Source organism: Urocitellus parryii, chromosome 1 (genome assembly GCF_045843805.1).
Source record: "Urocitellus parryii isolate mUroPar1 chromosome 1, mUroPar1.hap1, whole genome shotgun sequence".
Lineage (NCBI taxonomy): Eukaryota > Metazoa > Chordata > Mammalia > Rodentia > Sciuridae > Urocitellus > Urocitellus parryii.
Window position 1 is genome coordinate 16,752,710 of NC_135531.1, and position 27,127 is coordinate 16,779,836.

Sequence of the window (27,127 nt, forward strand, 5' to 3'; positions counted from 1 at the left end):
GGCTTCTGGGATTTGTAGTCCGGGAGAAGGCGTCTGCGGCGGAGAAAGACCCCGATAGTCGTCATTTCTCTGCCAGCCTCTTTAAACTACTCGGACCTCTCTGAGGCTTCTCAACCCTTTTCTTCGTAGGTTAGAGAGCAAAAGTAGGCAGGTAAGGAGTCTGGCGTTTTAGTTTCCGCTTCCTGTGGCAAAGGGCAAGCGGAATGTAAACACGGGGCCGCGGCAGTGGTTATCAGGTAATCGGGGCTAGAGGTTGGCGGGGAAACCGGGGCAAGAGGAGGAAGACGAGGCGAGTGGGTGTTGTGGTTGGGGAGAAGGGGCCTTCAGGAGTCAAGAGGGGGTCCCGTTAGAGGGGTGGCAGGGCCAGGCGGGTGTGTCGGCCCTGCCTCACCGCCGCCTGGGTTGTTGCGCGGCGGCCGGCGACGTGGACCTTCCCGCGGCCGGGAGCAAGCGGCGCCCACTCTCGGCCGGGCCGAGGTCGGGGGCCCGTGGCGGCTCCAGCCAACTGGCGGCGAGGGCCGGGGCGGGCTTCATGAAGGAAAAGTCGCGGATTCAGCTCTCTCTTGAAGTAGCATTCTTGGATCACTCGTTCTCTGGGTTCCTCACCTCTGAAGACGTCTCCACCCGGAAGGATGCGGCGGCGACTTCCTGTGTCCACACAGTGTTTTTTTGCCCTGAGGCCCGCGTCCTCGGACCCGGTCAGGAATGACATTTTACTCACCCACAGGCTTTCTCCTTCTCCTGGTTGAGCAAGATGTAAAGCTGCCAACTTACCGAGCGCCTACTACACGGGTCACGGCTGGTGAAAGACATCAGAATACAACGTCATTATTTAGAATTTTTATGGCACTCATTAAATATAATTCTATATAAAATGTTTTTGAGTTTTTTCGGGTTTCATGAGTTTAACATGAAACCTGTATGATTGTGACTTCTTCATATGGTTTCTTATCCTGGTGAAAAAAATGTTAAGGCTAGCGTGTTGGTACCTTGTATATCTAGCTATAGATTTAGGAAAACCTCCTTTTGTAAGTTATAATTTTATGTTCAGATAACCTTAAAGAAACGATAATTTCATACTATTTATCTTTAAAGAACAGCTCTATTTAGGTAAAATTGATGTCTCATGCAGTTCACCCATTTCAAGGATATATGGTTCTTAGTTGTGTCACCAATTATGGAACATTTTAATCACATAAAATGGAAATTCTGAAATCATTAATAGGCCTTTCCCATCATCTCCCACCAGCAGCATTTAAGCTATCCAGGTCAAATCGAAGTGTTCAATTTTCCCTGGGGAAGGTATTTCACATATTCCAGGAACTCGCTCCTCTTTTTAAGCCTGGTTAACTTTTATCTTTTAAAACATAAAGTTCTCTATAAATACTCAAGTGTCCATTCTCAAATATCATGACATCCTTTGATTACTTTTGGTTATACTTTCATTGTTTCAAGACATTTTTGAAGAAAATATAAAACTGTGGTAATGGCTTTGAATGAATAAAAGATTCATGCTTTTATCCTCTAGGCCCTTGATACTGTTTGGTGTTTTTACTTATTCCTTATTGTTGTATCTTTCCTAATCCCCATAGTGACTACTTCAGATCTTCTCATTTTTTCTCAAGACTTAGATCCATTTATTTTTACTCTACTTTGAGCAAACGACTGTCTCCCATTTCCTTGAGAAAAATGAATTGTGGGGAACATGAAATTCTTTTTCTTTTTCCTCCATCTCTGAACTCTGCTATAGGTTTCACTCAGTATTAGCTTCTCTTTTGCAAGATATGTTTTCTTGTTCCTCTCTTCAAGGTGAATCTTGTCAATTTCTTGTGTCTTCAGCCCTCCTATAATTTTAGAGCTTTATTCTGTCCTGACCTCTCCAGCCTTTGACTTTGAGGAATTTGTGGGGGAGAGTGACAAACATTTGAGGAAACAAGGTGTGGCTTTTTCATACACAATTGAGAATTGTGTCCTCAGTATGATAACGGTAGTTTGGGTTAGAAGATAGGAATGGTAATGGAAGTCCGATTGATCCAAAAATTTGGAAAAATATCTGAAACAGTCACTGTGGATTTACCTTTTTCCTTTCCTCCCTATCATATCCCCTGCTCCTAATAATCAACAGATGTAACCAGTGATTTTTAAGGTAATTTGCCTGCAGTAAGCATGCCAGGTTTCTGTTACTATTAGTAGAGCTATTACACTGCCTGATGCTCTACATTACTAATATAGAAACAGAGCTCTGTGTGGAAACTTGAAACTGGAAAACTTAATCATCATCCTTGTTACTTTTCGGACAGTCATAAATCTATGACTTCTTTCTTATCTTGCCTTTTTCATATCTTGTGAGGCCCTTCTAAGAATCCATTCCCTCAGGGTTTCTTCTCTGTGCCTCTGGACTTTTGATCCATACTAACCACACTTCTGTATTCAGCCATTTCTTGGTTCTTCCCTTAGAATATGTATAGTCATGTTCAGACATCGAAAACTCATTCTCCCATGTTGTGATGGGTCTGGGGAAAAGTTTACATTGTCCTAGCATGATTTATAATCCATCACTTCTCCAGGTTTTTCTAAAAATCTGTGTTCCTCTGTAAAATGTGTTTCACTTATATCAGCTTGTGCATTTCATTGGCACTTTCTCATATTCAGTAGAACTTAGTCCCAGGACCCACAATTTTCTTACCCCTTCAATGCTGCTATTATTTAGGGCTTTTCCGTGTGAATGATCTCACAGCTATGCTCATCTTTTTTTTCCTTTCTTTAGTGATTACTTTCACTTCACCCAAGTGTGGCAAGGTTAAAGATCTTCACATCTGTCTGCTAGAACTTACTTGTTTACTGTTTCATTTCTTTCCTTCCTTTACTCTTAAAATGCCTATTCCTTGATCCTATCATATTTAATTTTTTTTTGTGATACTGGGAATCAAAGCTAGGACTTTGTGTATGCTAAGAAAGGACTCTACCACTGAACGATGTCTGAGTCCTTTTAAAAAAATTCTCAGTTTTGAGGCAGAGTTTTGCTAAATTGTTTAGACTGGCCTCAAACTTACAATCCTTCTGCGTCAGTCCTCCTAAGCAGGCATGTGCCACTGCTCCTGACTTGTTTAATCAATTCAAAGAGCACTTGGTGCATTTTTCCCCCCTGTCCCTCTATTTGGTCAATCAGTTCACCTAATCTCCTTGGGGTTATAAACTTCTGTATAAATGGAATGAAAGCTTACATACTCTTCCCCAGTGCACGTTGTATAAAAAATTTATATACAATCCAAAGGATTCTTCAGTATCTTGAAGTCCATCTGTGCAACTAGTAAATTGTGGGATCCCTTATTAATTCCCTCTTTAAACAAATACTTGTTGAATGCATCTAGTATTTTCTTTAACTTTGTTCTTTAGTTTTGCTTTCATATCCCTTACATTTGTATTATTGCAGATTTACAAAAGCAGTTTAACTTGTCTTATTTTTTTGATTTGCCCAATAGTTCTGTGAGTTAAGTCATTTATAAGCTTATATCTTTTAAACTATATTTGTTTTAAAAATTTTTGATATATATGAAAGGAGAGAGAAAAGTACTCCTATGTACTTATCACTCAGCTTCATTAGTTATTAATTCAAAGCAGTCTTATTTCATTGATATCTTCCTCTCTACTGAACTCTGCACCCCAATGATTACTTTGAAACAATTTTTAGATATTGTATAATTTTATATGAAATATTTCTGTAATTTATAAAAGACAAGGGTTCTTTTTATAAATATGATCATAATACTCTTATCATACCTAAAATATAGCAGTAATTTTTTAATGTTGTTAAATATCAAATCAATTTTCTTCTCTTTTTTGTCATAAGAGGGTTTTTTTTTTTTTAACTCTTGGCTTTTTTGAACCAGGAGTAGAACAAAATGTACACATTATGTATGTCTTTTAAATTTCTCAAGCTAGGGGTTACTGCCTTCTTTCATCTTTCTGGCAGTTAATGTCTTGAAGAAACCAGTTTTTTTGGGGGGGGACACTGGGGGTTGAACTCAGGGACACTCAACCACTGAGCCACATCCCGAGCCCTATTTTGTATTTTATTTAGAGACAGGGTCTCACTGAGTTGCTCAGCACCTCTTTGTTGCTGAGGCTGGCTTTAAACTCGAGATCCTTCTGCCTCAGCCTCCTGAACCTGGGGGATTACAGGTATGCGCCACTGTATGTGCCACTGCACCCGGCTAAGAAACCAGTTTTGCTTCTCTTGAGTTTCTGTTTTCTGCTGCCTGTGTCTCTGATGTGTTATTCAGTATGCTTAACTGTATCCATATGTTTTTATAAACTTTCTTAGAGGGCTGATGTGATTGAGGATTAGTTTTTGTAGACCAGCTTTCTGGATGGTGTGCTGCTTCCATTAAGAATTGCAGTAATGTGTAATGTCCAGTTGTCTTTCTTGGTGATGTTAGCAGCCCTTGATGATCATTGCCCAGATCTACTAATTGAGAATTGAAAAATGGTGATAGTCTAAGCCTGCTACTCTTTATTCACCTGTTAGTTGGAATACTTTTATAAAAGGCTAAGGTCAAATTTCATAATTTTTCTTTGTAATTTTCCAGCATGGCTTCCTTTGGGTGGAAGAGGAAAATTGGTGAGAAGGTCTCCAAGGCCACTTCACAGCAATTTGAAGCTGAAGCTGCTGATGAGAAAGATGTAGTTGAGAATGATGAAGGAAACTGGCTTCATGCCATTAAACGTAGGAAAGAAATTCTCCTTGAAGGCTGTACTGAGAAAAGTAAACAGCTGAAGGATGAAGGAGCCAATTTGGCTGAAAATAAAAGGTAGGTTTTGGAAATTTTCTTATGGTGCAATTTGTTTCACTCCCAGTCTGTTTTGTTGTCAGTAATGGAACAAAGAGTTACAAATTCTGTAAATTCATGTTTTTTTTTTCATTTTTTTATTAGTTGCACATGACAATACAATGTTTAAACCTTTTTTATTTTATTTTTTTTTAAATCTTACTTTATTTGTTTTTTTAAGATACACATGACATTAGAATGTATTTTGGCATATTATACATACATGAAGTATAACTTATTCTAATTAGGATCCTATTCTTGTGGTTATACATGATGTGAAATTACCCTGGTTGTGTATTCAAATACAAAGATAGGAAAGTTATGTCTGATTAATTCTACTGTCATTCCTATTCTCCTACCCGCTCCCTTCTCTTTATTCCCCTTTTTCTAATCCAGTGGACTTCTATTCTTCTCCTCCACACCCTCCCTTGTTGTGGGTTAGCATCCACATATCAGAAAGCAGATTCTGCCCTTGGTTTTCTGGGACTGGCTTACTTCACTTACTATGATAGTCTTCAGTACCATCCATTTACTGGCAAATGCCATAATTTCATTATTTTTATGAGTAAGTAATATTCCGTTGTTTATATGTATCACATTTTCTTTATCCATTCATCTGTCGAAAGACACCTAGGTTGGTAACATAGCTAGGCTATTGTGAACTGAGCTGCTATAAACATTGATGTGGCTGTGTCCAAAACAAAACAAAACAAAACAAAACAAAACAAAACAAAACCACCCTACAATAACAACAATGAAAAACTTTTAGGTGTTACACTGAAAAAAGAAGATATTTCAAAGTGATATAAACATTCCCATTTTCTGGGGGAAATGAAAGTTTGTAAAAATTGTCTTCAGGATGCTTATAATGTCTGCTTTACTATCATTTTGTTCTATATAAATAGAAGTAAATGCTAAGTGAAATGTTCCACACCATGCGGCCTGCGCAATGGTTTCATTAATGAGGTTCTTGGCATAAAAGTTAGCTAGAAGAGATTGAAATAAAACACACAGACTCAGTTACCTTATTTCTATTGCCGGGTCCGAGACGGCTCCCCTCTCTGGTTCCCTCCTCTAACCGCCCAGCAGGGCAGCAAGAATTACTCAGGGCTAGCAGGAGAGAGAGAGTTTGAACACGCCTGAGAGTAGCTTTTTATTGGGGAACAAGAGATTCAGGGGAGAATTCCATCCAATGAAGGTTGAGGGGGGACTGCACTCCAAGGTCAGGGTCAGTGATTGGGCCCCCGGGGTCAGTGGTCAGGCACACCCCCACACGGATGGGTTCTCTCATCAGGAAAGGGCCGGGAAAGTTCCAACACAGCCAGAACACTTCAGACCCTTAACGGGAGCCACCCAATCACGTGTCAGAATGGCTTCCCACAAAATGTAATCCAATTTATTGGTTAATAGAAGATGGTTTAATCTCTGAAAACTTTTCCTTATGATGTTATGTAAAGTCAGGCATTTCCCAAACAGTTTTGAGGGAATATACATTTAAAAATAATACTTAGTTTTCATTTATCATTTACATACTGTATCTTTTAGTAAATATGACATGGTGTGCAGGAATTTGATAATAACTGCATTTATTTATAACCCTTCCTGAATTAAGCTCTTATACTTCTCCTGTATGTGCCTGCTTTTTTTCTCCTTTGCTGTTTCTTAAGTACTTTTTACCTTTCACTTGTTAGATTATTCAGTGGGAATGAAGGTCATTCTAACACACAAATTAGTGGTGAAAAGATAAATTGTTTAGTAGAGTGTTGAGACATGACTTATGGATGAGTACAGACCAGTTTTTTATTTGGTTGTTTCTCTGTATCTGTCATTTAATTCCATCCTTTGTTGTGTATATTTCTTATAAATTGAAAGTTAGGTGGAGATAATTGATTTAGAGTTTCCATTTTTTAGCAAGAATATGTTATAGGTAATGTTTTTGCTTTATATTGCTTCATATTGGGAGATAAAGCATAAGGTTGCCCTCTGTTAGAGCAGCCATTGGAAAGACATTGTAATCCTTTCTGTTTGTTGTGTTTGACATCTGTTGAGAGGCATATTTTTATAAAACTATTTTTTTCCTTTTTAAAATTTTCAGTCCTAGGGAACAAATCTTAAGTCATTGGTTTTTAGTGAAGCAAATATATTAGGAAAATTGTACTTAACAGTATTAGAGACCTAGGGGTGTAGCTCTGTGGTAGAGTGCTTCCTAGCATATACTAGGCCCCGTGTTTGATCCCTAGCAAAAAAAGAAAAGCAGTATAAGATCTGTTGATAAATTTACACTAAGTATATGCTTTTTAGAAGCTACACCACACACACACACACACACACACACACACACACACCTAGTAGGAGTAGTATCTGATTTTTTTTTTTTTCAAATACTAGGAATTGAACCCAGGGCCTTGTGCATTTTATAAGCATGTACTCTATTTCTGAGCTATATATCCTTAGCCCTGGGAGAAGTATCTGAGACAGGCCTCTGAATACTGTTCATATAAACATGTAGAATCAGGCTTGTGTGTTGTTGACTGGTATCTGCCACGTGGTAGTGAAGAGTTTGAGAAATTGGGTCGGGGGACATGAAGTAATATTTAGGAAGAAACACCTTTTTAAATTTTTTTTTTAGTTTTCAATAGATCTTTTTGTTTTATTTATTTATATGTGGTGCTGAGGATTGAACCCAGGGCCTCACCATGCCAAGCAAGTGCTCTACCACTGAGCCACCATCCCATTCCAAGGAAGAAACACTTTTTTCTTTCTGTTTTTTCAGAGTTACAAGAGTAGTTATAAGATTCCTTGTCAATCATGTTTTTCATTAATGAGTTACTGAGTTGAGGAACCAACACACTTGTTTCTAGTTCTGTTTTTCATTTTGATTCTAGGATAGTTTTTAATTATACTTTAATATAAAACAAATCAGTGCATAAAGTGTAATATATTATCATCTCAAATTGAAAATGAAGGGTAGTAGTCAAGATCTGTGAACCACACACACACAGCCTAATGTTAGATTGTGAATTCTCATTTGTGGCATGTTAAACATAAAAAGTTATTTTTTATAGAACGTTGCAAAATTATGGCACACATCTTTAATCCTAGTGACTGGGGAGGCTGAGGCATGAGGATCACAAGTTCCAGGCTAGCCTGTGCAACTTAGGCCCTAAGCAACTTAGTAAGACCCTGTCTCAAAGTGAAAAAAAAAAAAAAAAAGAGCTGGGGATGTAGCTTAGTGGCAGAGCATCCCTGGGTTCAGTCCCAAGTAAGCAAAAAATAACTATAAAATCGGCTGTTCTGTCATAGAAGAAAACCAAATGTAAATTTTCCACAGTTATGAAATCAATTTTATAATATCCATAAAACATCTTAAGAAATTCCTGTAAATGCCTGTTAAAAGTTCATTAATGTTGTTTTTGCCTTTTCTCTAAACCACACGAGTATGTATGTACAAGGGAAAAGCTATTAAATTATTGCCATGGGATTCCTTCTGAATTTCCTGTGGTAGTGGAGAGATATCAACTTTGTAGATAAACAAAGGAACTTTTCTGCCTGGGTGTTGTAATATTGAGCCATTTCACTAAAATCAGCTGGATTGGATGCTTTGTTTTGAATGGAGAACACTGTGGGGTGATTAATTTTTTGCTCTTTACCTTTTGTTTTGGAGTTATATATACACAGCTTTGGAGAAATAACTAAACAGAATTAAAGGAATCTAGTGAAATTTAGTAGTTCAGCTATTCTAATCCAAACAAAAATAGGAATAATAGTTTAAAAATGCTAATGAGAATATTAAAGTCGACTAAAAGTAATATGAGAAGGAATAGTGAAATTAAATAAAAAAAAGTAAAACGGCCCATCAAATCAGCTTCATTTAACCACTGTCAATTTCACTACATTTTAGCCATGTTGGCTTTCTTCCTCATTTTGTCAGTGTAGCTCTTACACAACTTTGTGTGACTCTGCAAAACTCTCTTGTATTTTCTGATGTCTGTTTTCCTGTTCTTCAGATCTCTGCTCACATGTCATGTTCTTGGTAAGCTCTTCCTGATTAGCCAGTTTAAAATGGCACCCTCATGCTCCCTCTTGCTCCATAATATCATCGTGTTTTATTTTCTTTTAGTATTTCTCTTTATTTAAAATGACCTCATATGCTTATTTAGCTGTTTGTTTGTATGTTATTTTTCCTCTGTAGAAATGTAAGCTTTAGGATGGTGAGCACTTTATCTGACATATTGTTCTGTATCTTCAGCTCTTAGAATAAGTGGTGGCACTTATTATTAAGCCTGAAGTAAATATTTATAAAACTGTCATTATTTGGCTATTTTTTGAAGAATAGGTTTTTGTGGGCTATCGTTGACTGTTTTTATCCATAGAATATATATTTTTACTCCAAATTAGGATACTGTATTCTGGGAATATTTTTTTTATTTTAATTTTTAAAAAAATATTTATTTTTTAGTTTTACGTGGACACAATATCTTTATTTTGTTTTTATGTGGTGCTGAGAATCGAACCCAGTGTCTCACGCATGCTAGGCGAGCGCGCTACCACTTGAGCCACATCCCCAGCCCCTGGGAATATGTTTTAATTTATACCGTAACCACAAAAGTCCTTTGGGAACAGAATTTTCCTACCTCCATTCTGCATTTTCCTACCTCCATTCTCCATTCTCTGAGAATATGGCACTTGAGAGTAATTGTGCTATTTTTAGTCTCATTCCTTTTCCCAATAAACCCTATACTCCTCAGTCCCCCATCTTCTGAGTTATTTTGTGGAAGAAGCCTTTATTTATATAATAGGAAAATAACAATAAGTTTTACAGTATAGTGATTAAGGATTTGGGCCTTAGAGATACATTGCCTTGTTTTTTTTTTTTCTAATTCTGACAGTTTCTAGCTTTATAATATTAGGCAAGTTATCCAGTCTATGTTTAGGTTTCTGTTTCTGCCCAAAATTACATACTTCACAATGTTATGCTAATGAAATTAAATTGTGTATATGATGTATTTAGTATGATGCCTGTTACATAGTTAATACTCCATAAATATTAGCCATTAGTATTACTATTAATATATAATAATGCCACTGTTTTAATCTCAGTTGGTTTGTGTTCTTGACTAAATATTTTTTTTTCATTTGCAGTATTATTTGCTTCATGGAATTCTTGTGAGGTTGAAATCCAATAATGAATAAAAAAATACTTTAAAAACTAGATATGGCCTTCCACTTGAAATCATGAAGGAGTATTTAGTAGTAGAGCTGGATGATGTCTTTTTGCAAAAAAGATATGAAACAAATGCTTTCAAACACTGGATGAGAGTGGGCTTAGGACTTTGATTTTTAAAAAATTTTTTTTAATATTTATTTTTAAGTTTTAGGTGGACACAGTATCTTTATTTTACATTTTTGTGGTGCTGAGGATTGAACCCAGTGCCTCATGTATGCTAGGCGAGCGCGCTACCACTGAGCCACAACCCCAGACCAGGACTTTGATTTTTGAGAGAAGGAACACAAAGGAGATGATCCCTGTGAACTCCAGTAATTTCTACTTGAAGGCAATTTCCAGACTATAAATAGCACATCTTGCTTAGTTGAGGAGGTGGAGGATGGATTTTGGAGGGGCTAAGGAAGCTGGAAGTTGTAGAGTTATCTCAGAAGAGTGGTACTTGGAAAAAGCTCCAGAAGTCTTTATGAGGTTCTCTTGAACCTTTTTGAACATTAGACTATGTAGCTGTGAAGATAATTTCCTAAATGGGCAATATGACTGGGGAATTTTAAGCTGAACAATTGCCAGAGTTTAAACAGATCAGGAATATATTTAAGCTTCAGCCATCCAGACTGTAATGTCTTTATTGGTCACTTGGTTCATTCACTGGAGTCACTAGAGAGGTTATTATGCCTTAGGATAAGATTCCTCTGGTCCTGCCCTAGCAAAGCTTAAAAACGTGTTTTGGAGGCTGAGGCAAATCAAGCCCAGCATTAGCAATTTACCAAGGCCGAATCTCAAAATAAGGACTGAGGATGTAGTTTATTAGTACTGCACCCATGGGTTCAATCCTGAATACAAAACTGAAAACAACACCCACCCCATAATAGGTGCTCTATTTTTTTTTTTTTTTGTAGTACTCAGATTGAATCCAGAGGTTCTTTTTTTTTTTAAATTTTTTTTTTTTTACTGGTAATAGGGATTTAATCAAGTAACAATCTACTACCAAGCTACATCCCCAGCCCTTTTTATTTTATTTTATTTTAAAATTTTTAGAGTCTCACTGAGTTATGGGGCTGGCCTTGAACTTGAGATCCTTCTTTGCTGCCTCACCCTCCATAGTAGCTGGGATTACAGGCATGCTCTACTGCACCTAGGGTACCCAGATATTCTTGGCGGGCTAGGCAAATGCTTTTCCACTAAGCTCCGTTTTCAGCCTTAAAAACAGGTTTTAGGGTTCACACTGACACGAAAGTTAACTGCCTGCCATAGCAGAGTCCAGATTTTCTAGTCAGTAGCATAACATTTCAAATATTCAACATCAAATAAAAAATTACTATATATGTCAAAGAGTTCTATACTATATCCCATACATAGGAGAATAGTCAAATAGAAACAAACTCAAAAATAGCATAGATGGGGCTGTGGCTGTGGCTCAGTGGTAGAGCACTTGCCTAGCACGTGTGAGGCACTGGGTTCGATTCTCAGCTCCACATGCAAATAAATCAATAAAATAAAGGCCCATCAACATCTTAAAAAAAAAGGAAAGAAAGAAATAGCATAGATGATAGAAATAGTGGATAAAAATGGTAAATGAAGAATGAAATGGAAGAAAAATAAATGGCACATTTAGAGATGAAAATATAATATCTGAAATAAAAAAGTACTGAATTATATTAACAGCTGTGCTAACTGGTGGTTTTTTAAAAGTGGATGGCAAAAGTAGATAAAATTTACAAAGATTTAATTAGGGGAATTGTGTGACAGGAAATGGAGAGGGATCTGGGTATATCTGGGAGAGCTTCCAGACCATGACATTGGTTTAATCTCGTGGAGTAAAGGTGAGATGGAGGGAAAAATGGGTGGAAGCATCATATTGTCATCCAATCTAAATAAATTTGGGCAAGACCCTAGGTAGTTCTCAAGAATTGTTCATCAGAGGAGTCCCATGCCTTTTAGGAACTTTAGAATTTCTTCTACTTTCAATTAGTGCACAGAACAGTCATGGAATACTTATCCTTGCTACAAATGTGGGCACAGATTTCAGAGTGTAGCATTTGAAGCCACTGGAGGTCTATATGAGATAATGGAGTGACATCATTGAAGTTCTGAAAGAAAACTATCAACTTTGATTTCTGTATACCACAAAATATCTTTTAAAATGAACACAAAATAAGTTTATCAAGCAAAAGCTCAGATAGCTGATTACCAGTAGGCTTGCACTTCAAGAAATGTTAGAAGTTTTTCAAGTGGAAGGAAAATGATTCCAGATAAAAATTTGTTTCTAAACTAAAGAATAGAGGGTGCTAAAGAGGGTAAACATGAAGGTAAGTGAGAAGAAAGGTTTTTTTTTGTTGTTTATTTATTAAATTAATGTTCTTTAAAAAGATAATTGATATTAACAGCAGTATAATTAAAAAATTATAAACTATAAAAGTAAAATGTAATAAGCAAGAAGGGATAAGTGAAATTATGTTGCTTTTAGGCCCTTCTGTTATATGTAAAATGGTATAATATTATTTGATCCTAAATCCTAGAACAACCACTCAAAATAATAGTAATCACCAATAGTGGAATATAACAAAGCAATTAGAAAGTTAAAAAAAATTTTAAAAATTTACAGTAACATCCCCAAACACAAATTGTTAGAAAAAAATTGAGCAAATTCAGCAAATTATGTATAAGAACTATATAATGGAAACAATTAAACATTGCTGAGAGAAATTTAAGAAGATAAATCAACAAATATATTCTGTGGATCAGAAGATTAAATTTTGTTAAGACATCAGTTCTTACCAAACCAAGCTGTGAACTCAGTGTAGTTTCAATCAAAATCCCGAAAAGCTGGTTTTTGTAGTAATTGACAAGCTTAACTTAAAGTTTACATGGAAATGCACAGACTCTAAGTTAGTCAAAACAGTTTAGGAAACAAATACATCTTAGAGAACTTACTTTATTTCAACACATGCTACATTTTTGAATTTGTATCTTTATAGTATTAGTGTAAAAAAAGATATATGGATCAGTGAAAAGAATATCAAGTTTAGAAATGACTCTATGTGGTCAGTTGATGAAAAATTAAAACTTCTGGTTATCAAAAAGCTTAATTAAGAAAATGAAAAGTCAGGCTGCACACTGGGAGAAAATATTTTTTAGTACATTTATCTGACATAGGATTCATTTCCAGAATATATAAAGAACGCTTATAACCCAATAAAATGATAAGTTATTCATCTAATGAATGAGTAAAAAGTTTGAACAGATGCTTCACAAAAGAAGAAACATGAGTGACCAAACACACATAAAACTGCTCAACATCATTAGTCATAAAGAAATTTCAATTAAAACAACAGTGAGATACTACCACATAGCCCCTAGAATGCTAAAATTGAAAATATTGACAATAGCAAGTATTGGCGAAGATGTAAAACAACTGAAACTTTTATAGGTTGCTTGTGAAAATGTATTACAACTTTGGAAAATAGTCTGGCTGTATATTATAAAATGAAATATACATCTTACCATACAGACCCACAGTTTTACTTCTAGATATTTACACAGGACAATTGAAAACTTCTATCTACACAAAGTCGATCTAACAATGTTTTTAGTAGCTTGATTCACAATGGCCATGAACTGAAACAACCTAAATGTTCACCAACAAGTGAATGGATAATTTGTGATATATCTGTACAGTGGTATATTATTGAGCTGTAAAAAGAATGATTTGCATATCTCAAAAGCATTACATTGAGGAAAGAAATCAGAAAAAGTACATACTGACTCCATTTATATAAGTATCCTTAAAGACAGATCTAATCTGTAATGACAGAAAGAAGATCAGTGGTTGTCAATGGCCAGGCATTGGGGTTGGGTTTATTGAGAAAGGGCACAGGGAACTCTTTGGGGTTGATAAAAAATGTTCTGTTTTTTGTGATGAATGCTCTTATATTTATATGGGTGTATACATGTGTGAAAAACTCATCAAATGCTGTGCTTAAAGTGGGCACATTTTTTGATATTAAATAGATTGTATAGAAGTAAATTTGATTAAAAGAAGTTGAACACTTGTCAAATATAAATGAATTATAACTTTGTTTCATTTATCTATATTCAAAATATATATTTTTATGTATTCTGAATTATTTACTTTCTTGTAAGTTGATTGATAAAAGGGACAATTAGGTTCTAGCTTAATTCTGAATGTGAATATTATGTGATATTATGTTGGGGTCACGATCATTTACTGCCCTGTCATCCTTCTTCATTACCTCTTGTGTGCACAGACTGGGACAGTGGCTGAAATCTCCAGTGTTGTTGTTTTTTAAACTTAGTCTTTTGTGGGAATTTATTACTGCTAAGCAGTGTTTGAAGGTTTTAACTTTATTTCTCCTCAGGTTTTTTTTGATGAGTTTTCATTTGTGCTTTACATGTATGTAATATAATTTGCTCTATTTCAGTCAGCATTTCTCTTAACTTTTGCACAAACATACTGTGCAACTGGAAATTGATCTTTCTCATGAGATCCAATATCAGTTTTTAAGTATCTTTCTCTACCAATTTCAACACAAAGTAAACTGAATATGCTTGGAAATTTCACAGACTGCTCCCTGTTGAAATTCTGTTTGACATGTTGTGTCAGAATTCTTAAGATCCTCCTTGAATTTTACAGGGGGAATAGTATGATAAGCAGAAATAATTTGAGTTGGATTTTCATTCCCCTGCTCAGTGGTTCTGAGATCTACTGCACCCATTGGTTCCTAGGACTGTGTTCACCTGATGATGTCGAGTACAGAAAATAAACCTGCCACTGTGGCTTAGGAGTCATCTCCCATGGAAGACAGCACTGGCCTTCTGAATGATGGGAGTCATGGGCTCTTTGAAGTGGCTTTCTGGTGTGTTAGACACTCCTGGTAGCTCCTACTCTTCAGTTAGGCAGTATTACTGGGATACAGCATCTGACAGACAGGTACTCCTTGGGCTATCCTGTATTGTGCCACTGGATCCTTCAATACAATGCAGAAATAATAAATCACTGTCTGCACATAAATAGCCTTATTAATGACATCATTATTCACCTGACCCATCTTTCTGAAGATGATACTTTCCTTGTCTGAAGCATAAGGTGAGGTCATCTGGATTTCAAGAGAATTAGTGATTAACAGTATCTTGATCAGTCTTCGCAAAATGGGGGTAAGGAAGTAAGCTTAAGAGGGTGATGAAGATGGCAGCAGAGATCATGCTGTGGGGCTGGGGATGTGGCTCAAGCAGTGGCGTGCTCGCCCGGAATGTGTGGGGCGCTGAGTTTGATCCTCAGCACCACATAAAAGTAAAATAAAGATGATATGTCCCCGAAAACTAAAAAATAAATATTAAAAAAAGATCATTCTGTTCTTTAGAGTGAAGAGTATGTAGGCTCCTGGCCACATGGGGCAGGTTAAAGTGGTGAGTGAAACCAAGGAGAGATAAGAAAACTGAACCATAGCTCCTGGCAGGACTGGGAGTAGTAATGGTTTTCAGGGTCAAGTGGTACCTCTGAGAAGTTGTTCTCTGTGACCTACTCACTTCCACTGGGCCAGACACTGCTGCTTTAACCCACCTGCACTCCTATGCTGTCTCCCTTGCTGTCCTCAGTCTTAATGTAGAAACAAGAGTTGGGATTTTTGTAGTTGCATATATTCACAAGTCTTGAGTTTGAATCTTAGCTTTTAAACTTAATAACCCAGAAGATATAATAACAATCATGTAACCTTTTTTAGAAAAGACTGAGGGTTTTTTAAATAAAATAATTGCAGTATTAAGTGCACAAAAGTGTGGACTAGTTTTGAATTTGCAGTCCTTAGAGTGGTAGTTAAGGATGCCTCTGGATGAACTACTAGAGAAGTAGATGGAGAGGGAGATTGATAAAGAGAGGAGGGATAAATTCTTTTGCCTCCTTGTAATTTTTCCTTCTTTTAAAAATTTCCTTAGCAATTTCTCATTTAGTTTTATTGAGGACTTAGAGAATTACCTTAACACATTAAGTGTCATCTCTTAAGGAGGTTCAGTTGTTGGCACAGTAGGCAAATGCAAAGTCTCCTTCAGTTTCCAATAACACATTATAACTATTCTTAGAAAACTTGGCTTGCAGTTGAGCTATTTTTAAATTCTTCAGTTTTACCTTAATATTATTTATGATATTTTTGTAACAAAAGACAAGTTTACTTTCCTACCCAGCCCCCAATTAATTTTGATGCTTTTTAGAAATGGAGAACAGTGGTTAAAAGGTGTGGATTTTGAATTTAGTTTGCTTCTGTTTAAATCCTGGGTTTATCATTTCTATCTCTGTAAAGTTTGGGCAGCTGTCAACTATTATGTTAGTTTCTAGTTTCCTATTATATAAAATGGGGATACATATCTTATAGAATATTGGAGGATTAAAGAGCAAGTCCATGTAAAAACATAGCATTACCTAATACCTAGTAAATTTACTTTAGAAATGATATTTTAGGATTTTATGTTATGGGTATATTTTATGTAATAGTATTTTTTGTATATTTTTTTTCAAATAGCTAATTCTAGAATTGTTACTGACTACGATAAAACTTTGTCGAGATAAACATTCACAAGTTGGCATATAAAGTTTCAGCCACTAGATGGTGCTATTTGCTTATATAGCTAAGTGGTCTAATTTTTCTGTTAAAAGCAGTGTGTATATGTGTGAAGCAGGAGTATATTTAGAATTTACCACAAATTTTGTCTCTTGTCTGTAAAAGTATCTTTGAGGTATTTTAGCTATGTGACACATATTCTACTGATCAGCAGAATCAGTGTATTTAATGTCCATGATTTTGTGACATTTGTGGAAAAAAATGGATGCAAACAGTGGAGGATGCCTTTATTTTCTCACCATCTTATCTTTCAACCTTACTTTATCTGGACCCAAACTATTTGTCTTCACTCTGTTGTAATGAAATGCTTTGCTCTTATCAAAGGCCCATCCCTCCATTTGTGCACTAGACATGCCGCATCCCTTCTTGCTTTCTCAGGAGCATTGATCCTAAAGTTATCCTCTCATTTTTATATCGTGTGTTGCTCCATCTTTTGACTCCTCTTCATGGGTATACTAACATTTGATAGTAAGATATCTTTGACTGCATGTGCTCAGCCAGTTCTTTGTTCCCCTGTTACTGCAAACTTACTTTTTTTAAAAAAAATATTGTTTTAGTTATAGATGGACACAATATGTTTATTTATTTATTTTTATGTGGTGCTGAGGATCAAACCCAGTGCCTCACACATGCAATGCAAGCGCTCTACCTCTGAATCACAGCCCAGCCCACAAGCTTCCCATTTCTTAATGAATCATCCTTTCTGTTTAAATCAGGTTTTTGTTCCCATTAATTCACTTTTGTGAAGGTTAGCAATGACCTGCATACTATAAAATCTAGTTGTCACTTCTCTGTTCTCATTCATTGTACCTCTCATCATTCAGCATAGTTGACCACTCTCTTCCTAAATACTGCTATCTAATCTTGTGTTAACACAACACTTGGATGCTGCTTCTTTGCTTTATTATTTATTACTTATTTAGTTTATTACTTATTTTCTAAATATTAGTCAGCCACAATATTTGGAAAGTATCTTTTATCTTTTTCATATATATTCTTTCCTTTCTTAAACTTAAATAGTTTCCTGCATTTAGTACCCTCTCTGTACTAATGATATCAAATATATGTCTGCAGTACTGTCTTTCTACCTGAACTCCAGACTCTTTAATCTACAATGCTTGCTTTATGCCCACTTGGATGTCTGCAGTATCTCATTCTTAACATGTACAGATCAGAACATTTGATTTTTCTCCCAGACATCTGGTGCTTTCCGGTCTTCCCCACGTCAGTAAAGGCACCATCACTTACCCAGTTACTTAAGCCTGAAAGCTGTGAGTCACCTCTGCTGGTTTATGTGCCATTCCAGATCTAATGAGCTTCACTTGCTTCTAACTGCCTGCCCTTCTGATAGCTCATGCTGTTCTTGTAGCTACAAAGCCCTCTCTGCTGCTACTATCACAGACAAGAGAGCTCCCATATGTGATGCTGACTGCCAGTGAAAGACCATCACACCTTGACATTGGTCAGATCAGACATGCTGAAGTTCCATTGAGCCTGTGTCACATACCCAGAGTGTGTGTGGGTTAAAGTCTTGTAGAGCAGACTTCAACCAGTGGGAGAACAGTGTATGGGAGGGAGCCTGTAGATAAATTTCTTTTCCTTCTTTACTGCCAATGGACTGCTTCCAAGACACAGTGGTTTCATAAGATCTCTCTGAATAAGTTCTTAAAGTTCAGCAATTATCTGTTTGTGGAGCCAGCTTAAGATAGGCCTTGCCTTTAATTCTTCTTCCTGCCTTACTCCTCTGTTCCCCTCACTCTTGCTTTGCTGAGATCCTACTCCCTAACAGAATGAGCAATAGGTGTTGACTTGGGTTCTTTTTCCCAAGTAACCCAGTGAAATCATCATCCTGGATACCTTATTGGTTTTTGCACCTTATGTCCAACCCAAGTTGAATTGACTTCACCTTTTTTGTATCGTGGTGCTGGGGATTGACCCCAGGGCCTTGTGCTGTGAGAGGCGAACACTCTACCAACTGAGCTATATCCCTAGCCTGACTTCATCTTTTCCACATATTCTAAATCTCTTTTTTTCCCCTTCTATCTTCACCATAGTTATCTTAATATAATCTCTGGTAATCTTTTATGTAAATTACTTTGGTAGTCCCATAACTGATATCCTTGTGCACATTTTTATACCCATATAGTCCATTCCTCTTCCCTTGTGCCTGAATGGTCATTTAAAAGTGTAAATCAATTCATGTTTCTCTGTTGCATAAAAATTGGATTTGCCATCACATCTACATTAAATCCATATCTATAACTATGGCCTATTTGGTTTCTATGGTTGTGGCTTTGGACAACCTCTTGGACCTTCCACTTCCCTTCCTCCTACTATTGCCACCTTGGTGTTATTTCTTTTACTCAAAACATAGTGTGTTTAATTCTGCCTTGGGCTATTCCTTTTGTTTGGAAAGGAATTTTTCTATATTTTCATGTGACTGACCTCTTTTGTCATTCAGGTTTCAGGTCAGATACCTTCCTAGAGTGACCTCTCTTGACCATTTTGAATAGCCACTTGGTCACTGCCTATTATATCCTTCCATTTTAAAATTTTTATCATGGCACTTATATTTTGACTGAGTTTATTGTCTTTCTTTCCCTATCCCCTTCCCAGATGCATGTGTTCCAGAAAGTAAGATTCAGAAGAATAACAGGAGTCCTCTACATCTTCTTTAATGCAGAATTCTCAGTCCCTAGAATGCTACCTGGTTCAAAGAACATGCCCTACAAATATTTATTAAATGAATAAGCTACTAACTATAAAGACTATTAAATTGGAAGCTGTAATAAATTAGAATTCTAATTGGGAGCAAAGTAGCGAAGTACTCTGACGTTTCTATCTGTTAAATGTGTATGCTATCTAACTTATTTGGCTTGTTCACCAGCTGTTCTTTACCTCATTGTAGGGTATTATCTCACCCTGCCCTTATATAATCCCTGGAACTATTCACTTTGCTTCCTTCCTTGTGCTGGTTTAGTTGCATACTGTTAAGGTTGTCTTTAAACTGGCTGAATTAGACTTTGGTCATTTATTAACCACAGTGACTTTAAACCAACTTTTTATCTTTTAATGCTTCCTATCCAACAGCTGCAGTAGGGCTGTGTCTTTTCAGTCTGTTCCAAACTGAAGTTGAATTAAGAGATATGCTGTAGGCATTATGAGAGACCATTGATTTAGTAGCTGCCAAATTTCCTATGATCCCAAAATGGAGGAACTAAGTGGTACCACCCTTTATTCTTGGCCAAGAGAAGTAAACCAGAGAGACAACTGAGAAATGAGATTTGGGAGAGAATTCAGCAAGCTCATACTAATGAATTTCTTGCTCACTATTTTTTTGTTCTATTGAAAAACAGCTCATTTGTTTCTTTAACTCTTTGTATGCTTCATGGATAACAAAGAACATTTTATTTAGCAGTGCCTTTGCTTACAGTATTGGTTATGTTTTCAAAATAAAAGCCGTGATGAGGAAGACATTTTTTCCCCCAAAATCTGTGTGCTTGTGTTTGCACATGTGTATGTTTGTGTGTGTGTGCACTTATGCACATCTACCTTAAAAAATGAGAAAATAGAACTAATAATGGTCATTGTCATCTTGAACCTTTAGTTTATTGTACTCTGGGACTACGTAAGCTTAGGTACATAAGTAAGTTTGTCATGTGGTTATGGGTAAGCCGTCCTGTTTCTCAGCAGTACTGCTAGTCGTATTTTGGGCAGAACAGCACTTGATTGCTCAGGACTGCCATTTTTCTTGTGGTTTGTTAACATCCTTGACCACCCTCTAGAGCCTTCAAGTCATAGTGACAACCAAAAATGCATCCATGAATTTCCATAAATGCTTTCTATTGAGTGATAACACCCTCTAGCTTAGGCAGGAAATAAGACTGGAAGTAAAAAAGAATACTTGGCAAATACGACAAATTTTTATAGTAGTTTGGCCAATTAGAACAGGGTTTGGCATACCATAGCCTATTTTTGTAAATAAAAATTTTTATTGAATCAGAACTGTGTTCATTTGTTTATGTATTGTTTATAGCTGAGTTTGCAGTATAGTGATAGAATTAAGTAGTTGTGATAGACACTGTATGTTCCACAAAGCCTAAAATATTTATTATATGGGACCTTTCTTTGTCAACTCACGTTCTAGAGACCAAAGATTGTGTGCCCTTCCTCAAAAGCTGCAAAGACTTTAGAAAACTGAAAACAGCCAAGGTTTTAAGGTCCCTCAGCTATACCTAGAATTTTCATTTCTTTGTTCTTTTTGCCCATATTTATATTCCCCTAGTCTTGGGATTCCTTAAAATTCCTGTTTCTGAAATATGACTCAAAGTACAGTAAGGATTAAGGTTTTGCTACATTTTTCCCTATGATTTAGTTTGTTTTCACTTCCATTTCCCCCCCAGATATATTGTTAGCCGGCTACTTCCTGTCCCCTCTTTTCATATCTTAATTCTTCACTGCCTTCTAGGACTTCTCATGGGAAAGACAGGACACACGAGGTAGATAAAATCTGTGATATTAGCACCTTCCACGTGCCCTGAAATGTTCTGGGTTATGTGAGAACATAGCATAATTAAGTCTATTCTTTGGTGCCTGAATTCATTACTCAAAGACAAAAATACATGGAGGAATTAGAGAAAAATTAAATGAAAAGCATCATGAGAGTAACAGAGAAGGCACTAGTCTTATAAGAATTAGCTTCATATTCAGACTTTTGCAGAATTAATACCATCTGCCTCAGACTAGTCCTGTAGCTGTTCTCAACCTGTGTTTCCTTATCAGTGAATTGAGAACAAGTAATGCCAATCTTGTAAGGATTTGAATAGTAAGTGAATGAACTTTTTGTGAAAATAACTGCCTGTTAAATAAATCTATTTAAAATGCTTTGGAAAACATAAAATACTTTAGGAATGTAAGTGACATTATTTGTTCAGGCAGCTGATACTTAAGGCTAATGAGTAGAGCCACTAGAGAAGGTCCTCAGGAACAACAGAGCATTTTAACTTGGTTTTAAAGGTAAAAGAAACTTTGAATAAGTGAAAAGGGGTAAGAAGGAGATCTTCAATGTCATGTGTATGTGCATAGGGTATCCAAATGAGCATATAGTATATAGTATGTGGGTAGGGCCAGGGTAAAAAGCCAGCCAAGTAGAGCAGAAGAATATAGGGGACTGGTAGAAAACAGACCAGACAGACAGGCTAGTGCTGGAGGAAATATATGTGCTTTGTTAAGTCCTGCAGAATTTATTGCTGTTTCATTTGTTAGAAAATTGTGAGTAGAAGAATTATTATTAAGGAATAAGTTTTCCAATAGAGATAGAATAGAACATTACAAATTCCCAGAGTTCTTCATGCTCCCCTAGCATGCTTGAGGCACTGGGTTCGATCCTCAGCACCACATAAAAATAAAATAAAGATATTATGTCCACCTAAAACTAAAAAATAAATTTTTAAAAAAAGAAGCACATATACTTTTTAATTTAGTTTATGTGATTGCTGTTTTAGAGATAATGTTACTAATACTTGGTAGATAATAGTACCAAGGGACTAAATTTCTTTAATATTTATATACTTTTTGTTAAGAACAGTATAAGCATAGCTCTACACAGTCAGAAATAGATGTTAAATTATAGTAAGTATTGTTGACTGGCATGTACATTTTTCTCCATTAGCTGTTAAATATGAACCTATATCTAAAGTTTTCCTGAGATGCACCATACATAGTCATGTGGATTTGTGCCTTAAGAAGTTACTGGACCTATATTACTAATCTGTTTTTTAGAATTTCACATTCATTTTAGGGATTAGAAGTCTTCAGTAATCACTACAGTCGATTCTCTTTTAGGAAAAATCTTTAACTTATTTTTATTGCTAACTTCTGTAAATATGCTTAAATACATCTTAAAATTCTTAACATTACATCTCTAACTGTGGAATTTAAAACTTTGGGGCTGGGGTTGTGGCTCAGCGGTAGTGCGCTCATCTAGCACGTGCGAGGTGCTGAGTTCGATCCTCAGCATCACATAAAAATAAATAAATAAAATAAAAGTATTGGGTCTATTTACAACTTAAAAAAATAGATTAAAAAACAAACAAAACTTTTGATTAGGCAGTGGCAGCCCTTTTGTGGTCAGGGCCTGTTCTGTATTGTCCCAACTCATTACACAAAGGCCATGGCTGACTTATGTTCGCTTTATTCCTTCAGAGATATTGATATCAGTTAGGTACTACAGCTGCATATATATGAGGTATATATATAACTTTATCTTTCACCTAGATATGAAAAATGTCCATCCCACTGCATACATAGACATTTTAGTTTTAGTATACACAAAAATAAATTCAAATTTTCAAATTGTTGTATAAAAAATAACAAGGTGCTATTAGCCAGTATTCACCAGAATAATTTTGATAAGGGGCTTCTCTGAGGAAACAAGTGATTGGGTTCATCCATGTGAGAGGAACGAGTCCTATTTATTCTTTTGCCTTTTGTATACTTTGCAATTTTATCATGTATTTATGAAAACAAATAAGGCAACTTGTTATAAGTATTCTCTTTATTTTTATGTCTTATTTTGTCCAAATTATCCTATGATGTTAATATTAATTTCTGATGAATTAGATTTTGTGGCATTTATATGTAAAATGAATGAATAATATGGGTGTTAAAATATTTTTAAGGGGCTGGGGATGTGGCTCAAGCGGTAGCTCGCTCGCCTGGCATGCGTGCAGCCCGGGTTCGATCCTCAGCACCACATAAAAAGATGTTGTGTCTGCCGAAAACTAAAAAATAAATAAATAAATAAATATTAAAAAATTCTCTCTCTCTCTTTAAAAAAATATTTTTAATTATTCTTGTATGTGAAGTCAAACTTGGAAGATTAAAATTATGACTTTTTACTTGTTTCAGCAAATTCATTGTCTAATGAATATAAAGAAATAGAACTGACAATTAAGACCCATAGAATGTCTTGCATTAGGTAGAAGTTACAATAATATTTTGATGTGCTTTGGAAAATGACGTTTATTCAATGTATACTTCTTATAATGTCAGATCAATCCACCTGTTTCCAGAGTGAATTAATATGCCGTAAATGGTTTTGTCTTGCCTATAATAAACTAAAAACTCTTAAAGACATAGTTATTCTTTTGTATAAACAACTTAATTACTGAAACTAAACTTTATGACTTCATTTATTCCTGTCTATATAATTTTAGTAAGTGATATAAAACTCTAAGCAGTTTAGGATTTATTTTGAGGTATATTTATAACTTTTTCTTTCACCTAGTGAAACTATTCTGAAACTGTCTGATGTGAGCATCATCTCAATACTTCTCCAGATCTAGTTTCCTTTCCCCTTAATATGACTGTCTTATGTTCATATTTTTCTCTATCATTGTTTTTGCTTCTTTTTTCTTTCCTTCTGAGCCTGTTGTTAAGTATAAAAAATTAGTCTCCTTGTGATGAATAGTAATTTTAACTGTTCTGTTCTTGCTTTATTCAGAATGCTACTCTAAATTCTAAATAGAAATTCAGAATAATGTAGAGATTTTGAGGGGAATTTCATTCAAGAACTTGATCATTGTTCTAAAGTTGGAACTTTTAGTTAAACTTGATCCAATAACTACATTAGAAGTCAGGTGGTTTTCAATCTAATGAGATCTATCTAAAACTTTTTTGTTGTTGTTGTTCTGGGGATTGAGCCCAGAGGTGCTTTACCACTGAGCTACATCCCTGGCCCTTTTTATTTTTTTAATTTTGAAAAGGGCCTCATTAAGTTGTTGAGGCTGGCCTTGAATTTGTTATCCCTTCTTCTTCAGCCACTCAAGTTGCTGGGATTGTAGGGGTGAGCCACCACACCCAGCTAAAAACTCCTTTCAGTATCATTATGTCTTTATAAAATCACCCACAAAATCAAAGAAGTAAGTTAAATTTTTTATTTCAAACATTATATGCTTAGTAAGAAAAGTTACTTTTAATAGCACAATGTAAACTGAGTCAACCAAAATAGTTGTTTCTATCATTAAGCATTTTGGAGTACTATTATATTATTAGTAAACATAATATAAAATAAGATGAAAACTTTACTGTTCTTGACAAAATAGTTTTTATTTATTTGTTTATTTAAAATGGCTTTATTTTATTTATTTGCATGTGGTGCTGAGGATCGAACCTGGTGCCTTATGCATGCTAGGCAAGCGCTCTGCCACTGAGCTATAGCCCCAACCCAAAATAGTTTTTAATAATGAAATAAAATGATGGACTTTGATGTTGGTAGCTATAGAGGAATAACTTTTAAATTTGTTTTGGTATTTCTTTTTTAATTTTTTATTTATATATGACAGCAGAATGCACTACAATTCTTATTACCCATATAGAACACAATTCATATCTCTGGTTGTATACAAAGTATATTCACATCAATTTGTGTCTTCATACATGTACTTTGGATAATAATGTCCATCATATTCCACTATCATTTCTAACCCCCTGCCCCCTCCTTTTCCTTCCCACCCCTCTGCCCTATCTAGAATTCATCTATTCTTCCCATGCTCCCCCTCCCTACCCCACTATGAATCAAGCCTCTTTATATCAGAGAAAACATTTGGCATTTATTTTTATTTTTTTGCGGGGGGGGGGGATTGGCTAACTTCACTTAGCATTATCTTCTTCAACTTCATCCATTTACCTGCAAATGCCATGATTTTATTCTCTTTTATTGCTGATTATTATTCCATTGTGCATAAATGCCACATTTTTTTAAATCCATTTATCGACTGAAGGGTATCTAGGTTGGTTCCACAGTTTAGCTATTGTGAATTGTGCTGCTATAAACATTGATATGGCTGTGTCCCTGTAGTATTCTTTTTTTTAAGTCCTTTGGGTATAGACCAAGGAGAGGGATAGCTGGGTCAAATGGTGGTTCCATTTCCAGTTTTCCAAGAAATCTCCATACTGCTTTCCATATTGGCTGCACCAGTTTGCAGTCCCACCAGCAATGTATAAGTGTCCTTTTCCCCCACATCCTCACCAACACATATTGTTGTGTGCATTCATAATAGTTGCCATTCTGACTGGAGTGAGATGAAATCTTAGAGTAGTTTTGATTGCATTTCTCTAATTGCTAGTGATGATGAACATTTTTTTCATATATTTGTTGATTGATTGTATATCATCTTCTGAGAAGTGTCTGTTCAGATCCTTGGCCCATTTATTGATTGGGTTATTTGTTATTTTGATGCTTAGCTTTTTGAGTTCTTTATATACCCTAGAGATTAGTGCTCTGTCTGCTGTGTGAGACATAAAGATTTGCTCCCAAGATGTTGGCTCTCTTTTCACCTCACAGATTGTTTCTTTTGCTGAGAAGAAACTTTTTAGTTTGAATCCATCCCATTTATTGTTTCTTGATTTTAATTATTACGCCAAAAGAACCTTATTAAGGAAGTTGGGGCCTAATCCCATATGATGGAGATTAGGGCCTACTTTTTCTTCTATTAGATGCAGGGTCTCTGGCTTTATTCCTAGGTCCTTGATCCACTTTGAGTTGAGTTTTGTGCATGGTGAGAGATAGGGGTTTAATTTCATTTTGTTGCATATGGATTTCCAGTTTTCCCAGCCCCATTTGTTGAAGAGGCTGTCTTTTCTCCAATGCATGTTTTTGATGCCTTTGTCTAATATAAGATAATTGTAATTTTGTGGGTTAGTTTTTGTGTCCTCTATTCTGTACCATTGGTCTACCAGTTTGTTTTGGTGCCAATTACTATTGCTCTGTCGTATAGTTTAAGATCTGGTATAGTGATGCCACCTGCTTCACTCTTCCTGCTAAGGATTGCTTTAACTATTCTGGATCTCTTATTTTTCCAAATGAATTTCATGACTGCTTTTTCTATTTCTATGAGGAATGTCATTGAGATTTTGATTGGAATTGCATTTAATTTGTATAGTGCTTTTTGGAAGTATGGTCATTTTGATAATATTAATTCTGCCTATATAAGAGCAAGGTAGATGTTTCTAAGGTCTTCTTTAATTTTTTTCTTTAGGGTTCTATAATTTTCACTATATAGATCTTTCACCTTTAAGTTGATTCCCAAGTGTTTTGGGTTTTTTTTTTTTGAGGTTATTGTAAATGGGGTAGTTTCCTTATTTCCTTTTCTGAAGATTTGCCACTGATATACAGAAATGCACTTGATTTATGGGTATTGATTTTATATCCTGCTACTTTGCTGAATTCATTTACTAGTTCTAGAAGTTTTCTGGTAGAACTTTTAGGGTCTTCTAGGTATAAAATCATATCATCAGCAAATAGTGCCAATTTGAATTTTTCTTTTCCTATGTATATCTCTTTAATTTCTTTTATCTAATTGTTGTGGCCAGTGTTTCAAGAACTATGTTAAATAGAAGTGGTGAAAGAGGGCATCCCTGTCTTGTTCCAGTTTTTAGAG

At 35.7% G+C, this 27,127-nt stretch overlaps 1 protein-coding gene across 5 annotated transcripts in view; it reads left to right on the top strand.

The window, feature by feature from the left end:
• Positions 1–16: 16 nt before the first annotated feature.
• The window catches only part of Ttc33 (tetratricopeptide repeat domain 33), a 51,553-nt gene continuing 24,442 nt past the window's right edge, over positions 17–27,127 (top strand). The window contains exons 1-4 of one of the 5 annotated variants that reach the window (XM_077800098.1): positions 17–151; positions 573–698; positions 4,082–4,182; positions 4,590–4,811. In XM_077800098.1, coding sequence (XP_077656224.1) covers positions 633–698; positions 4,082–4,182; positions 4,590–4,811 — 389 coding nt within the window. In that variant the 5' untranslated portion in view covers positions 17–151; positions 573–632. The other 4 variants (XM_077800099.1, XM_077800108.1, XM_026410235.2 and 1 more) reach the window with 4 other exon arrangements.